Raw genomic sequence first — 17,359 nt, 5'->3', positions numbered from 1 at the left:
GAGAGAGAAATCAGATCCTTAAGGAAGAAAAATAAAGTATGAGATAGTAAAATCACATAATGAGATAACGGCTTTTTTCTAAATTAAAGGTAATAGTCTTTGTTCAAACTCCACAGTTGTTTCTCTGGATACAGATGGTATTCTTCATTGCAGACAGCCCCAAATTATCCCTGGTTGTTGCACTGATGGAATGAGCAAATCCATCAAGGTTGATCATCACCCCCATGTTGCTGTTAGGATGTACAGTATTTTTCTGGTTCTGCTCATCTCACTCAGCATCAGTTCATGCAAATCCCTCCAGGCTTCTCTGAATTCCTGTCCCTCCTGGTTTCTAATAGAATGATAGTGTTCCAGGACATACATAGACCACAGTTTGTTAAGCCATTCCCCAACTGAAGGATATTCACTTAATTTCCAATTCTTTGCCACCACAATTTGCTTCTTAAAACCTTTCATGAACTGCTTCCTCCCTACCTCTCCAGTCTTCTGCCTCATTACCCCATTGTGATCTAGACCATCCCCCTCTCTCTACTGTTCCATCTCTGGACTCTGGGCATTGTCTCTGGCTGAGTCCACTGCCTGGAATGTCATCTCTCCTTGCCTCCACCTGCTAGCTTCCTTCAAGTTTCATCTTCCTGATTCCCTTAATTCTAATGCCTTCATTCAGAGATGAACTCCAAGGGATCTGGTATATTATTTGCACATGGTTGTTAACATCCAGGCTCTTTTATTAAAATGAGATCTTTTTTTCCCATTTTTTTGTATCTCGGTTAGTTATTAGTGTTTGATATAGGAGGTGCTTAATAAATGTTTGCCACAAGGTAATAAATGCAAACTTTATCATTTGTTAGCAATAGGGGCACCAATAATGCTTAAAACTTAGCATCCAGAATGTGGGTGTGATGGGGAAAATACTGGGGAGAACAGGATGAAAGTCATCCTATGGGGGTGGCCCATGTGAAAGGGCTTGATAAAAAGACTTCCTTGTACTTCTGAGCCAGCTTGGAGAAGCAGCCAAAGCTAGGAAACGAAGACATCTTTGGTGGAGCAAAGAAAAGGTCTAATCTTTCTCTGCAGTCCTTGTCAGAGCCCTCAGGAAGCTGCCTGAACATTTCATTTCCAAGAATTTTGGAGTTGGGAGGGGCCTCAGAGACCAGTTCCTTAAATGATTCTCTTCTCAAGAACCTACAGGACTTCAACCTTAAAAAAAGGGGGGGGGGGGCGACTAGGTGGCACAGTGGATAGAGCACCGGCCCTGGAGTCAGGAGTACCTAAGTTCAAATCCTGCCTCAGACACTTAATAATTACCTAGTTATGTGGCCTTGGGCAAGCCACTTAACCCCATTTGCCTTGCAAAAACCTAAAAAAAAAAAAGAACCTATGGGACTTCCAATGGTCTCTTCTTGGCATTCAAGGTTCTCCCCAATTCAGTATCACCTTGCTTTTCCATCTTGCATAATCCATCTCCATGTATTCTGTGCCTCAGATCAACTGGAAGACTCTCCCCACTTCCAGAATTCTTGGTTCCTCTTATTTTCTGTCTCCTCTTTGACTTGCTGAATTCCCAGCCTTCCCTTCCATGAACTGCTCCTGCTTCCTAAATCATCAGAGATGTGCTCCACATGTATTAAGGTGTATTATGAATCTCGAGCTCCCAAAATGAGACCACGGATGTACAGCCTTCTGCAAACAATGTCCATTCTTCCTTCTGGGATCCTGGTTGTTCCAGGCTTAGATGGAGGTCTGTGAACAGGGCCAGTCCTTTTAACTTCAACATCCATTTCCTGGCCCCTGGTCCCATGCTCTATATACACCAGACACCAAGATAATGTCTGCCATATTGTTTAGCTCTGAACCCCAGGGAAATGACTGTCCCTTCCAAAATTATTGTAAGGAAAGAAGAGGTGGGAGAATGGCTAGAACTGTTAGTTCCCTTGGAAACTAGGGCAAGAAAGAGGCCAGAGAGGGAAAGGGCCAGTCCCTGGGTGCACCGATCTAAGGCCCATCCTAGCCCATGTTAGTGGAGGGGTGTGATCCAGAGTCCATGGGCCTGGAGGAATTGATGCTAACAATAAACATTTATCAATCATCTAGTATGTACCAGACACTATACTAAGTGCCGGTCAAAGAGCCTATAATAAACAGCATACAAACACGCATTCAAAGCAAACTACATAGAGGATAAGAGGAATAATTATCAGTTGGAATTCAGAGAGGCTGGGAAAGGCTTCCTGGAGAAAGCTGGCTTTTGGCTGGAATTAAAAAGAAGCCAGGGAGCCCAGTGGTCAAAGCAGAGGGAGGAGAGCCTCCCAGGGCCAGGCAGCCAGAGAAAGGACCCAAAGTCAAAAGATGGAGGATCTCGTTCATGGGACAGCTCTGGGGATGGTGTCACTGGATCCCAGAGGAAGTGTTGGGAGGTAGGGCATAAGAGGACTGCATGAGGGGACAGAACTAGGTTAAGAAGGGCTTGGGATGATGTGTGATCAGACCCGCTCTTTAGGAAAATGGCTTTGGTGGCTGAATGAATGAACTGGACTAGGGAAGGCAGACACCTCCCCCCCAGCCATTATTGCTCTAGTCCATCGAGGTGATGGGGGGTCTGCACCAGGTGGCTGTCAGGGAAGGGAAGGGAAGGTAGAGTATTTGAGAAATGCTGTGAGGGTAGATTCAACAGGCCTTGGAACCATATTGGTGAGGGATGAGAGAGAGTGAAGAGTCCAAGATGACTCCTTGATTAGGAGGCTGAGGGTCTGGGAGAAGAGTGGTGCCCTTCACGGTTATAGGAAAAGTGCAGGAAAGGGATAGGGCTTGGGGGTAGGAAGGAGATGATGAGGCCAGCTTTGATGAGTTGAGTTACCTGTACATCTGAGACATGAGATTGGGGGTCAACAGAGAACTTGGGAATCATGGGCATAGAGATGGTCATTAAGTCCATGGGAGCTAGAACACCAAAGGGGTAGTATAAGGGGAGAAGAGGGCCCAGAGGGGGCCCTGAGGGAACCTAGAGGTGTGATCTGGAGGATCAGAAAAAGAGACAGAGGAGTCATTAGAGGAGGAGAAAGGGGGTGGTAGAGGGGGTGCCCTGAAAACCCAGGGGAAAAAAGTGTTTTAAGGACAAGATGTGCTCAATAGAGTCAAAGGCTGCAGAGTGGGCAAGGTGTTAACAGTGGGCCAGCTGGGGGAAAGCCGAGCTGAGGTGTGCTGTGACCTCTACCCCCCTGTAATCACTCTCCTGGAGAGGATAGAACCTGAGCAGGGATGGAAGGAAAGGCTGCTTCTGGAGCATCTGGGCTGTGACAAGTACATCAGGGGCCACGTGGAAGGAGGCAGTCATGGGCCAATCCACATTGCAGCTCCCACGGGAGCCACCATGGGGGTCTGCCCCCTCAATTCCCATCGAACCATGTCGTCAGCATGTCCCAGCTTGGGCACAAAGGGGAAGACAGTCCTTGCCCCCAGTCATTCTACCAGTTCCCATTTCAGTAGGGCTTCACTTGATTGTCACTTCGGATCTTCACCAGTACCAGGGCAGTGTTAACGGAGTTTTTACTGAGCTTTCTCTAACCTGGGCATGACGGAGCCAGCCAGAGACTGGGTGCCGGTAACCAGGTGGTGGTTTAGTAATTACTAAATTAATTACTACAAGCCTTGCCGTTGTGGAGGCAGAGACTATATTCATGGTCCTAAATGGGAAGAAGGGAGGTGGTTCCTTGGCTCCTAGGAAATCTGGGGGCTTGACTGAGCTTCCCAGGACAGGGCCACCAGACGAGACACCAATGACCTCGCTTTGGACAGGCCAGGTAGCAGTCCTGTGGCCATGGCCAGGGGTTGGGGGTGCAGAGAAGTTTACACTGGTTGCTTCCCCCAACACGGGCGGGCACAGTTCAGGGCAGGACCTGTCATGAGAAAAACAAATAGCTCCTTTGTTTTCCCTGGTTCCCAGGCCCGGAGCCTGCCTGGGAAAGGGATCTCTATAAACGAGATGATTATTATTAAATTCAAAACACGTCATATTGACCAAAAGAAAAATCATGATCGCCCTGACCTCAGTAGGGGCTGAGGTTGCAAGGAGGGGAGGGTACAGGCTGTATTAAGTGCCTACTGTGCGCCAGACCTTGTTTTCTCACAACCGCCCTTGGGAGAATCCAGAAAAAGGTCTCCCCAGGAGGCGGCAGTGCTGCAGGAAGCAGGGAGAGTCCAAGAAAAGGAGAGAAGAGCCAGGGCCTTTCAGGTAGGGGGACAGAGGCCCCAGAGACGTGCTGCTTCCCAAGCTCAGGAAACAAATGGCCCCATGGCGAGTGTGTCCATCAATGGGGCAATCCACAGCAATTAAGCCTCTATTAGGTGCTGGGTTCTGAGGACACAAGAAAAGGGGAAAACCTGACCCAAATCAGTACTTCCCAACAAGGAAAAGACAACAGGGAGACTTGACGAGATCAGAGCAAGTGGATGGTCACTGGGGAGGGGAAATCTGGAGAGACCAGGGAACCAAGACCCCTGTACAAGCTGAGATTTTTCCAATTATGGTCATGTGCTTTGAAGGGAATGCTGCAAACTGTCCCAATGGGAAGAGATGTCTCTAGCCAACCATCTTCCACTGTCTGTGGCCCCGTGCCCTGCCCCTCCAGTGGGGTGGGGGCATTGATCTCCAGGTTCAGAGAGCAGACACCTTTCCTGTGGTTGATGACACCTCAGGGTCACCTATCTCCTCCTGCTGCTGGTGAAGAGGTGGAGTCTTTTTTTTTTTATTAAAGATATTAATTGAATTTTACAATTTTCCCCCCATCTTACTTCCCTCTCCCCACCCCACCCCATGGAAAGCAATCTGTCAGTCTTTACTTTTTTTTTTAGGTTTTTGCAAGGCAAAAGGGGTTAAGTGACTTGCCCAAGGCCACACGGCTAGGTAATTATTCAGTGTCTGAGACTGGATTTGAACCCAGGTACTCCTGACTCCACAGCTGGTGCTTTATCCACTGCGCCACCTAGCTGCCTGATCCAAATTGAGTGTGATGAGAGAGAAATCATATCTTTAAGGAAGAGACAAAAGGTCTAAGAGATAACAAGATCTGACAATAAGGTAGCAGGTTTTTTCCCCTAAATTAAAGGGAATAGTCCTTGGTCTTTGTTCAAACTCCACAGTTCTTTCTCTGGATACAGATGGTATTCTCCATTGCAGAGAGCCCCAGATTGTCCCTGATTGTTGCACTGATGGAATGAACGAGTCCATCAAGATTGATCATCACCCCCATGTTGCTCTTATGGTGTACAGTGTTCTTCTGGTTCTGCTCATCTCACTCAGCATTAGTTCATGCAAATCCCTCCAGGCTTTCCTGAATTCCTGTCCCTCCTGGTTTCTAATAGAACAATAATGTTCCATGACATACATATACCACACTTTGCTAAGCCATTCCCCAATTGAAGGACATTTACTGGATTTCCAATTCTTTGCCACCACAAACAGGGCTGCTGTGAATATTTTTGTTTTTACCCTTTTTCATCATCTCTTCAGGGTATAGACCCAGTAGTGGTATTGCTAGGTCAAAAGGTCTGCTCATTTTTGTTGCCCTTTGGGCATAGCTCCAAATTTCTCTCCAGAAAGGGTGGATGAGTTCACATCTCTACCAACAGTGTAATAGTGTCCCAGATTTCCCACATCCCTTCCAACAATGATCATTATCCTTCCTGGTCATACTGGCCAATCTGAGAGGTGTGAGGTGGTACCTCAGAGAAGCTTTAATTTGTACTTCTCTAATAATGAATGATTTAGAGCAATTTTTCATAGGACTATGGATTGCTTTGATCTCCTCATCTGCCAATTGCCTTTGCATATCCTTTGATCATTTATCAATTGGGGAAAGACTTTTTGTTTAAAAATATGACTCAGTTCAAAGAGGTAAAGTCTTAGGCAGATGGATAGATTCTGAGCTGGATCTGAGCCATGTTCAAAGGTCAGATCAAGGTGTCCTGTGGGACTCTTGGCTGTGAGTTCCCAGGGTGAGAAGGCCCTCCGTCCAGTCTTTTTTCCATCCAGTGGGCATCAGGACTTTCCAGAGCTCCCCTTCCCCCATTGGATGGATCCTATAGTGAACTGTTGTCAGAGGCCAGCCTGTGCATGCTCCGTGCCAGCTGGTACCTGCTGGGCCTCTCTTCAGCCTTTTGAGCTGCTCATGAGAAGAAGGTTAGGGGAACACCTTCCTATCTACAACCCTCTCCCTCATCAAACCTGCAATGACTCCCTATTCCCTCTGGGATGAAGCACAAACCCTTCTGCCCTGACTCCTTCCCAGTATGGATCCTCCATCTTTCTAGACTGAGTAAACAGCGCTCCCTCTAGAACCCCTGTTTGCCCTGCCGGTGGGTTCCTGTTCCATCTTCCATCCCCAGGGATCTGCAGGGTGGGCATGCCGCCACGGGGGGGGGGGGGCCTTACAGGTGGAAGGCTCTTTCAGAGCCCAGCTTAGGTGCCACCTCCTCCAGGTTGCCCTCCGGACGCCCCCCATTTCCTCTCTTCAGGTGGGCGGACAGTTCTGCACCCATGGTGTCGCCCCCCCATGGCCTCTGTAAAAGAAAGGAGCCCTGGAGTGAGCTAGTTCCATTTTCGTCACGGTGACCCCAGCATCTCACCCAGCCCCTGGAGGGCAGTGGGGTCTGTTAGGCGGCCAGTAACCCTATGTGGGGCAGCGAGGTGGCCCAGGCCATAGAGCACCAGCTCGAAGCTAGTCTGACGCGTGTGACCTTGGGTGAGTCCTTTACCCTGCATCTCCCTGCTTCCTCTGTGGCCACTGGGCCCCGTGGGTCTGGGGGAGGCAGTGCGGCTGGTGGCTTGGCACGGCCCCCCATGCACTTCACGCGTCCTGGCCTCCCTCCTCGATGACCTCATCCTCTTCCCAAGTAATGACGTCATTGTCACAAATGCATGCTGGCTGAAGCAGTGTCCCGGGTGGGTCAGGAACGCCGGGGCACAGGCCCCTCGGGGGCGCTGCGGTGGGCATGGGTGTGCAGCAGCCCGCTGCGGAGGTGTGCCACGGGGAGGGGTGCGGGCGGCGCTCGGCCGCCCGGGGCTTGGGGGGCCCTGCCCGCCACGTGCTCCAGGCTTCCCGCCGCGGCCCCTTTAAAGAGGCGGAAGGAAGCCGCAGGGGCGCGCGCCCGGCCGGGACCCTCCCCCGCTCGCCTGGGGAGGGAGCGCCGCGCAGGCGCAGGGGAGCGCGGCCGCGTGGGGCCCGGCGGCGGGGGGGCGAGGGGAGGCGGGTCTGCGGCCTCGGCTCCTCCCCCCGCCCCGCCCATCCCCGTTCGGATTGGTCGCCGCCCTCCCGGCGCTCCGCCTTAGCGCTCGGCGCCCAATCGCGGCAGCCCTTGCTGGGGGGAGGCGAGCGGAGAGCGCGTGCGGGGCGCCGGCCAATGGGAGGGGGCGTTGTTGGCGGCCGCGGCGGCGCAGCAGCCTGCGAAGGGAGCTTCAGGGAGCAGCGCCGAGGCCGCCGGAGCCGCCGCCGCAGCCGGACCGGAGGTGGGTGGGGGCCGCGGGGCCGGGCCGGGCCGGGCCGGAGGGCGAGGCGGGGCGGGGCGGGGCGGCTCCGGAGTCCTCCCGGGCCCGCGCCGGCCTGGCCCGCCGCCCTGGATCCGCCTGCGCCGCGCGGGCCCGGGCCTGGGCGGGAGGGAGCTGCCGGGGCCTCCCCGGGCCGGGCCGGCCGGGCCCGCGCCGCCTCCCGCGCCGGCGCCGCGCTGCGCTCCAGCTTCGTGGGGTTCCGGGGCGCAGCGGGGCGGAGCCCCCCGGCGGCCACGTGCGAGCGATCCGGGAGGTCCGGCCGGAAGCGGCCTCGGGCTGGAGCCGCGCCCGCCGCGCCGGGCCGGGCCCCCGAGCCGGACCCCCGAGCCGGCCGGAACCCCCGAGCCGGGCCGGGCCGGGCCGGACCCCCGAGCCGAGCCGGGCCGGGCCGGACCCCCGAGCCGAGCCAGACCACCCGAGCCGGACCGGGCCGGGCCGGACCCCCGAGCCGGCCGGAACTCCCGAGCCGAGCCAGACCCCCCCGAGCCGGGCCGGGCCGGGCCGGACCCCCGAGCCGAGCCAGACCCCCCGAGCCGGGCCGGGCCGGACCCCCCGAGCCGAGCCAGGCGCCCCGGCCCCGCGCGCCGGACTAACCCGGGAGCGCCCTTCGCTTGGGCCGGAGCCACGGCAGCCCCCGCCCGTAGGTGGCTGGCTCCTTTTTTACAGCCATTGATCCCTTCTCTCCTGTTTGCCCGTTTCCGAAGCCGGCCTGGCCGCCCCCCGGCGATCTCCCGGCCACCCCTGTGCCCGCCCGGACCGCCGGGCAGCTTGTTGCCTCGGGAGGGCAGGAGGCGGGCCGCTGGGGGCCGGCTGGGTGACCGGCCGAGATCTCTCCCCCACGGGCCCGGGCAGAACTCGGGCTCCACCAGGCCCACGCGGGCTCCACGACACCTTCTATCCAGGGGACGAAGTCTCCCCCGAGGGAGGCTCCCCGACGAGCTCTTTGCTCTGGCTTTTCAGTCTGTAAAATGGTGTCACCTGCTCCTCAGCCCTCCCGGCTGCCCCTCAGGTGTAGGTGAAGGCCGTGTGCCCATCGGCCCACATCCCGGTGCCCGCAGGACTAGAGCACAGGAAAAGTGGGGGAGGGGGTAGTCTGTATTCAGAACCCAGGGATGTTGGAGATCTTTCTTTTCCTTCAACTTCAGAGGAGCATTGATAGAGCACTTCCTCCTGCCAGCTTCTGGTAAATGCCTTACACTCCTCCTCTCTACAACCACGGAGGGAGCAGTTCTGACGCCCTCCTTTTACAGCTGAGGAAACTGAGGTGCAAGGATCGGAGCCTGTGGACTGTCTGAGATGTGGACTTGGGTTTTCCTGGCTCCGGGCCACACCTGTGTCTCCCTTTGGTGACCTCTAAGGATGGACTTCTTGCTCTAAGAATAAGAACTCTCTTAGGAGCAGGGAAGTTTTAACTTTTTTGGCTTGGTAGTCTCAGCGCTTAGCTTAATGCCCTGTTCACAGAAGTAAATGCTTAAATCGAATGAGTATCTCTTGATATTAATTAACCAGCATTAAGAAGGAAGGAATTTTCATCTGAGCATAGATGGGTTTGGGCAGAGGGCTTTTTTCTTAAATATCTATATTTTTTCAGTTACATGCAATTTTCACCGATTTTTTTTTAAGTTTTTGCAAGGCAATGGGGTTAAGTGGCTTGCCCAAGGCCACACAGCTAGGTCATTGTTAAGTGCCTGAGACCAGATTTGAACCCAGGTACTCCTGACTCCAGGGCTGGTGCTCTATGCACTGTGCCACCTAGCTGCCCCAACCTTTTTTTTTTTTTAAGAAAGATTTTATTTATTTTGAGTTTTACAATTCTCCCCCCCCATTCTTTCTTCCCTTCTCCTACCCCCCACAGAAGGCAGTCTGTTAGTCTTCACATGTTTCCATGGTCTACAGCCAATCTTTATTTTTTGCAAGATGTTGAGTTTTCCAGTTTTCTCCTTCCCCCTTCCCCCTGACAGAAAGCAATCTAATGTAGGCTGTGCACGTGTAACTATGCTAAACATAGATCCAATTAATCATGTTGGGAAAGAAGAATCAAATCAAACAGAAGGGAAAGCATTTTTAGAAAAAAACCAACATAATTCATAAGAACTTTTAAAAATTGGAGGTAGTAAGGCCTTAGTCTGCATTTATATTCCACAGATCCTTCTTTGGATGTGCATGGTGTTTTCCATCATAAGTCTTGGAATTATCCTTGAATATTGTACTGCTGAAGAGAACAAGTCCATCCCAGTTGATCATCATGCCGTGTTGTTAGGGTGTATATCAATCTGATTCTTCTCATTTCACTCAACTTCAGTTCATGGGGCTCTTTTCAGACTTTTCTGAAGTTCCATCCCTCGTGATTTCTTACACAACAGTAGGGTTCCATCACATTCATTTAAAACAAAATGTTCAGCCATTCTCCAATTGATGTGCATCCTCTCAATTCCCAGTTCTTTGCTATTACAAAAAGAGCTGCTATGGATTTTTTTTTCTATGGGTTTTTTTACCCTTTTTTGGGATCTCTTTGGAACACAGACCTAGTAGGGGGTATTGCTGGATCAAAGGGTATGATCCATTTGATTCCTCTTTGGGCATAGTTCCAAATTGCTCTCCAGAATGGTTGAATCGGTTCACAATTCCATCAACAATGCATAAGTGTTTGAGCAGAATTTAAAAGCGTGAGGAAAGTACAACCACAGATGAGGGGGGAGAGAGAGAAAGAAGAAATGAGAGACAGACCCACCCACCCTACAAAGCCACTGCAATTGAATCGGTAGTTGAGTATCTGCCTAGCAAAACTCACCTTAGCTAGAAAGGCAGAATTGGAAAACCCTTTGGGTAGTTTTGTGATTTGCTTTAAAAGACAAAAAGAGCAGCTTCTATTTGATTCTAGATTCCATTCACAGTTATTATTGGAGCCTAGGAGAGTAGAGGAAGGAGCTAGGCCTTTAGGAAGGTCATTGTAGCACCTGGGTTTAGAGTGAATTGGAGAGGAGGAAGGTCTGGGGCATAGTTATTGTATGAAGAACAATTGTAATTTGCCTTTGTTTCTGAAGGACAGGATTGGTTCCCAGCTGGTTTCTGGAGAGATCTTTCTCTCCTGTTGCTTAATGGCAGATGTCTGGTCTCATAAATACATGTTAGAAACTAAATTTCTCCACCGTAGATCCCTGACAACTTCCATTGTCTTGGACGACTACACTTCTTTTATATAAGTTACATGCTGGTAACATTGGTAAAAATGTTATTTAATTATTAGACCCATTTGTGGCAGATAAGTTGAGTTCAGACTTTCTTCAAGCCAGGAGACTGGCCATAGTTTTCATTTGAATATTTTAGTTGTAAAGAATGCAAATTTGTCCAGACCTTCATTCCTCTTGATAGAAACCTTGAAGATGAGGAGGAAGAGAATTCTGAGCACAGAAAAGCAATTGAAAATGTCATGTAACTGGATGGCAGACTTCATGGGGGAGGGGGGGTAAGGAGCCTGGAAAGGTTGAAAGAGCTTTGAAAACCAAACCAAGGTGATAAGGAGCTTATGGGAGTTGATGGAGTGGGGGGGTCAGATGGTCAGACTTGAACTTTAGTATGATAACTTGACAAGAGTGAAGAGTGGCAGGGAGACCCCGGGAGGTCACATGAGTTGTCCGGGTTTGGGGCCACCTTTATATAGTGTGGGAGGTAATCTGTTACTGAGGGAGCCAAAGCAGGACTTAGCAACAGATTGGACAGGGGTGAGGGGCAGGAAGGTGTTGAGGGTGACTAGGAGAATGGTGGTGTCCTCAGAAGTAATAAGAAAGAGGGAAAGGTTGGGAAGGAAAGATACAACTAGCAGAATTTGGACTCGGGACTTCAAGATGTCTGGGACATCCAGCTGGAGATAGGAGAAGAAGCAAGGGGAGACTTTGGGGCGATCAATGCTACATCTGTATATTGGATATCAAGTGATAATGGAATCCAAGGGAATTTGAGATTTAAATTTTATTTTATAAAATTATTTTTTGTAGAGTTGATTTATTTAATCTTTTGTGGGTGGTTGTTTTGGGGTTTTCTTGTTGAAAGTAGTGAATAGTATACCTGTTAATTTATCAACTTAATTGCTTAAAGTGGTATATAAACAAAAGTGAACAAAAGTGATACATTTAGCAGGTGAAATGATTTGCCATATACACTTAAGTTTTGGTCTGATATAATAGACTCTGGGCAGATAAATATTCCAGATGCAGAGAAGTAAATGACCCTTTTCTTTTTTGAAGGCTTAAATTTAATTGTATTGAAGAAATTGATATAAATTTAAGAATAATGAATAGTTGGGCAATTTTAGAGGCAGTGTGGATTAATTTAGATAGTTAATGAAAAGGAGTACAATTGTGCATAGTAGGTAGCTACCTTCCTTTCCTCCCTCCATTAGTCTTCCCATTTCTTAATTTCTAAGGGTGACTTGTCAATCAAGGAATCTCCTGTAGGACATTCTTATATCTGTGAAATCAGCTAGGTCACTTTAGCACTTAGTAATTCCATAAATATTTTGACTCCGATGGAGGACAATGACATATTTTCATTAACTTCTTATAATATATCAATTATAAAATGGTATATAAATTTATTTTTTCCACAGTGCAGAGATGAGTTCTACATTTTTCTCCCTTCCTTCCTCTCCTTGAGTCATATTGTGAAGGAAGAATCAGAACAAAAGGGAAAAGGTCTTTGAGAGGGGGAAAAAACCATAAAGTATAAAACAAATTTTTAAAATGGAAAATAGACTGCTTTGGTCATCAGACTCCATAATTCCTTCTCTAGATGTGAATGGTATTTTCTATCACCAGTTCTTTTTGAATTGTCTTTGATCATTGTACTGCTGAGGAGAGATGAATGCTGACCAGCATACAGTTTTTTGTTTTTTTAGATTTTTGCAAGGCAAATGGGGTTAAGTGCCTTGCCCAAGGCCACACAGCTAGGTCATTATTAAGTGTCTGAGACTGGATTTGAGCCCAGGTACTCCTGACTCCCAAGACCAGTGCTCCATTCCCATCATACAGTTTTGCTATTAATGTTTTTCCACTAACTTCTAACTGAAACTTAGCATTTTCTTCAGTTTAAAAACATCTTTTGAGAAAGATTTGAGCTTCCATCAGATTGCCAGAGAAGGCCATTAAATGTAACAAGTCAAGAGCACCTGGCCTTTAGAGTCTAATACTTGGTTTCTCTTTTAACTAGATAGTGAAAGGATTAAGCAGATAGAGGAGTTTGCTTAAACTGGGCTTGGATGAACCTTGGGCACCAGTTCCTTTAGTTTCTCACAGATTTAATGATGAAGCATTCAGGATTTTTGCTATAATTGTTGGAACAAAGTCTCTAACTTGAAAAGGAGTTGGTCATGGAGATCATGGCAATGAGTTTCTACTACCTTAGGGGTCCACCTTGTCCCAACCCTGAGATGTGGACTCCAAGGACCTCTTTTGCCTTGAATAGAGGAAGAAGAGTTCTGTCTAAACTATCTGCAAAAGTTTTTGTTTTTGTTTTTTTTTTTGCTGCTCTTCTCTGCATAGTTAATTTTTTCCCCAGGTGATTTTTGGAAATAATTCTGAATTGGGACTATTGTTAAAAAAGATTTGGAATGAGCTTCCCACATTTAAGAGCAGACATTCCTCTCTAGGTGTTCTTGTCCCAATGAAGTAGCTACTTTTTGAGAGTGAGCTAGGTACCTTCACTTGTAGGAGGTAATGGATAAAACCGACCTCCCGAAGCCAAGTAACTGAGCTCTGGGTTTGAGTGCTTGCTATGCTGCCGAGTTGCTTGTTGTCTGCAGCCTATGAAATGAGAAGAGTACTTGACCTGTTCTACCTCACTTCTGAGTATTGAATGAGATAGTATGCAAAAGACAGTTAAATGTTTTAAATTTTATTTTTTTCAATTAGCTAAAAATGTCTTTTCTCTCCTTCCCTTAACCTCTGTTGGGAAAAAACAAAACCAGAATCCTTGTAATAAACATGTTTAAATGAGCAAAATAAATTCCCCTATTGACCATGTCCAGAAATCTGTGTTTGAAGTGAGCAGCTGCTCGTGGCTTCTCTAAGAGGTCTTGAGACTTGGCAGGTTGTTTGTCTTTATCATATTTGTGTGAATTTCTCTAGTGCTTCCCTCAGGATCAGTTTAGACATACAAGTATTCCCAGGTAGCCCTGAAACTCTTCCCGTAAGATACATAGCAAACTATCAATTTCCTATAGAATATGAGCTATTTTATTGAATTGAAATAGAAAACAAATGCAAATTCTAACTGAAATCAATCTCTTATGACAAAATTCATCATCCCCACAAAGATTTTAGTGATTCAGGGATTAGACTGTAAGTTCCTTGATCTGCCTCAAACTTGCCATTCTGGTTTCATTTGTTTGTTTTTTTCACAGGAATCCTAAACTTGTCAATCAGGAGACTTGTGTAGATAGAATTCTCTGAAATTGGCAAGGCATTTGGAAGAGTCCCTCTTATCTTGTGGACAGATTGTAGCTGGGTGGCCTTGCCTTTTGTCCATTTGAAGGAATGCATGCAGCTTTTTGCAGGCTCTGCCCAAAGACTTGTTCTGGTTTGAAACCCACTTAGGAGGTATTCATTGGGTTTACTCAGGGATTCCTACTTTGTGCCTTTTTTTTATCGGTGACAAACAAATAAATGACATGTTTATCAGATTTGAAGATGATGCAAAGCTAGAATAGTTAACATTGGATGACTGTCAAAATCCAAAAAAGATCTTGGCAGAATAAATTGAATTGAATAAGGCCAAGTAGAATAGCAATAAATGAAATGTCTTGCATTTTAGTTAAAAAACAAGCCTAAATTCCCAAACCCCAAACTTCCCAAGCATAAAGTGGAAGGGGGCAGACATAGTTAGATAGAATCTTGTCTAAAAAAGACTTGGAGTTGGGCTAGGGACTTAGGTCTTAATGTTCCTGTTGGCCTGAAAGCTCATGAGGATGTGGTGCTCAAGAATGCCACTATCACCACAGGCTGCATTAAGAGCCCATCCAAGGCTAGGGTCGTCCTGTGCACAGGCGAGTCTTAAAAGGCAGTTTGGGTGGGATACTGCTAGATATGTGAATTAGGTAAACTCCAAGGAGAAGGCTGTCAGTGTGGGGAAGAACCTCAAGGTCCTGTCTTGAGGTATTAAGCTGAGTGTGTTTATCCTGGAGAAGGAAAGACTTCAGGGGACTCAACTTAATAGCTGCCATCTGGGAGAGTAAGATTAGGTTTGTGCTCTTTGTTTCTGAGAGCCAGAATGGTCAGGGTGGTGAAGAGGCAAAAACCACACGTGGCTGAAGGGCAGGCTTGCTGCTGAGAGCCAAGGATGTGGCCTATCCTGGCCTTCTCCTTGGAAGAGACAAAAGAGGAGGGCTGAAAGATTAGCACCTGTTGGGTGTGTTGCTAATGAGCCTCTGGGGCTGTGAGATAGTGAATAGATGAGCCTTTAAAGCTTCCTGGAGAGAGACAGAGTGTGTGACACTGTGTGGGTGAGTGTGACACTGTGTATTTATGGGTGTACACACCCACCCACCCGGGAACTTCATTTGGGAGAACTAATTATTGGTTTTAACTTGTAGGTGGATAAAATCCTTCAGATGGCAGAGAACAGGTAAGTCTTGACCAAAGGATTTTCTCGATGGAATTCCAAAACCAAGCTATTAAGCCGTATGTCTCAGACCCTGTTTCAACAAGTACAGCATCAGGCATTCTGTTTGAGGACATAGAATAACAAAAGATAAAACCAAACCACAGTCATTCCCAAGCTCTTTTAGGGCAAGATGTTGTCCTGAATCTTTTGAATAACCTAGCTAGGAATTGGTATCAAAAGCCTTTGGGATTTGGAGGAGTTTGATCAGGACAGAGACTGCTAGGTGACCTAACACGTGGAGAAAGTCTGAGACAAGACTGGACTTGGAATCAGGAAAGCCGATATTAGAATCCTGTCTCTGGCTCTCCTTAACTGTGTGATTGGACATGTCACTCTTTTTTTGCAAGGCAGTGGAATTAGGTGACTTGCCCAGGGTCACACAACTAGGTAATTGTGTTTGGTGTCTCAGCCTGGATTTGAACTCAGGTCCTCCTGACTCCAGGGCTGCTGCTCTGTTCACTGTGTCACTTAGCTGCCCTCTATGTCACTCTTTTTGAGCCCCAATTTCTTCATCTGTCCAATGGGAATAACATTGCCTGGCCCAGGGATTGTAGGATAAAATGAAGAACTATATACAAAGTGTTTTGCAAACATTGAAAGGGCTGTGTAAACACTGTAGGGGGTCAGTGCAGTGATCTATCCCTCGCACCAATTTAGTTTTTTATTTTGTTGGGGAATGTGGCATACAGTTTGGTTTTGTTCCAAAGAGGTCCCTGAGAGCCTTGTAAAATTTTAAGGCCTGTTTTGCCGTTTTTTAGAAGAATTCAAATCCCATTACAATGACTTTTCTTTAACTTGTTTTTAGCACTGTCTTTGGCACTGTTTGGGAGGTAGTTTGTTTTCTTTTGTCTTTGACTCTCCATCAGTAGTATGCAAAATGCTGAGGGTCTGGCAGTTTGAGTGGGATTGGGGGCTATTTCAGGGGACAGGAATGGTTATTGTTTAAAAGCTTTGGCCAAAGTTGGAAGTTAAAAGACTATTTTGAAAAGAGAATATTTCCAACAAATTAGTGCAGCGTTTTTTTTCCCCCTACAAAAAAGGCACTTCATACAGCAAAACTGATAATTATGGTTTTTAGAAATCTAGTCTGGGTAGGGTTTTTTATTTTTCCTTTTATGATGGAGCTTTACTTTAAATTTTAATTTTTAAAATATTTTTTAGTAATTCAGAAGATGTTCCTTCAGATTCCTTTGAAACTGCTAAAACTGACAAAGGTAAGGTCATACTGAAGGTCTGATATTCAGGGGTGTGAGAATTGGGGATCAAGAAAGTTTCAAATATTGAAGGAATTTTGTGTGATTGGTTTTAGAGAACATTTCAGAGTTTTTATCTACTTTTATAGAAAATTCAATATAATAATAGAGTTTAGTAAGAATTATGCAGTAATTGGTAATGATATGGAAAGTGAGTTTTTCTTACCTTTTTTCTTTATTTTTTCCTTTTCCTTCTCTTCTAATTTTTTCTTTTTCTTCACTTTTTCTTCTCCTGCCCAAATGAAGGTACCCCCCCCCCTTCTTTGTCTAGAGAACTCCTTGGTCAGACCAAGGGCCAGCTGGGCATTGGTGTTTGTAACTGTTTAAGCTCTGTGTCCCCTAGATTAGAGTGGGGAGGTTAAACTTGTCAAGGTTCTGTCAGTTTTGTAACTTTTGCTTCAAGTTTCTCTCGCCATAGCTCTTTTTTTTTTTTACACAAGCCTACCAGGGCTTGGACCCAGGATCATTTTGTTGTCCCTTTCCTTGATTTCCCTGTGGATAAATAACAATGTAAGCATGTAGGCATTCCTTGGGAAATGCTGACAAATGAATGAGCTTGAGTTATCTCTGAAGAATCAGCTCCCCCATTATTCCTCCCTCTTGATTGTCCCTGACCTGAGGAGTCATCTTTGGGCTGAGTGGAGCCAGTGTTCACATTGAGCCTTGTCTAAAGGGATACAGGAGGCCAAAGAATGCAACATTTTTACTCGACCTTGGTTACCTAGTATATTTTTATCTTGCTTTTAATTGAGAATTCGGAGTCTGGCCCTGCCTTGAAAAGGATTTGTGTGCTTCTCCCCCTCGGAGGACTGCTTGCTTGGGTGCCACACTCTTGACCACGGTCAGTTTGCTGGTCATTTGCTTCCTGTCAGAAGCTGTCCTCTACTTCATACATGGGTCTTGAATG

The 17,359-nt window shown here is 47.4% G+C and overlaps 1 protein-coding gene across 5 annotated transcripts in view; it reads left to right on the top strand.

The window, feature by feature from the left end:
* The first annotated feature begins 7,388 nt into the window (after positions 1 to 7,388).
* NAP1L4 (nucleosome assembly protein 1 like 4) overlaps positions 7,389 to 17,359 on the top strand; it is a 33,955-nt gene continuing 23,984 nt past the window's right edge. For 2 of the 5 annotated variants that reach the window (XM_074230815.1, XM_074230816.1), the window contains exon 1: positions 7,389 to 7,504. In XM_074230815.1, coding sequence (XP_074086916.1) covers positions 7,399 to 7,504 — 106 coding nt within the window. In that variant the 5' untranslated portion in view covers positions 7,389 to 7,398. Of the gene's footprint in view, positions 7,505 to 7,967; positions 7,973 to 15,126; positions 15,161 to 16,360; positions 16,414 to 16,455; positions 17,294 to 17,359 lie in introns of those variants that run through there. The other 3 variants (XM_074230817.1, XM_074230818.1, XM_074230819.1) reach the window with 3 other exon arrangements.

This window comes from Macrotis lagotis, chromosome 3 (assembly GCF_037893015.1).
Source record: "Macrotis lagotis isolate mMagLag1 chromosome 3, bilby.v1.9.chrom.fasta, whole genome shotgun sequence".
NCBI classification, from domain to species: Eukaryota; Metazoa; Chordata; class Mammalia; order Peramelemorphia; family Peramelidae; genus Macrotis; species Macrotis lagotis.
This window is presented reverse-complemented; position numbering and strand designations above follow the sequence as displayed.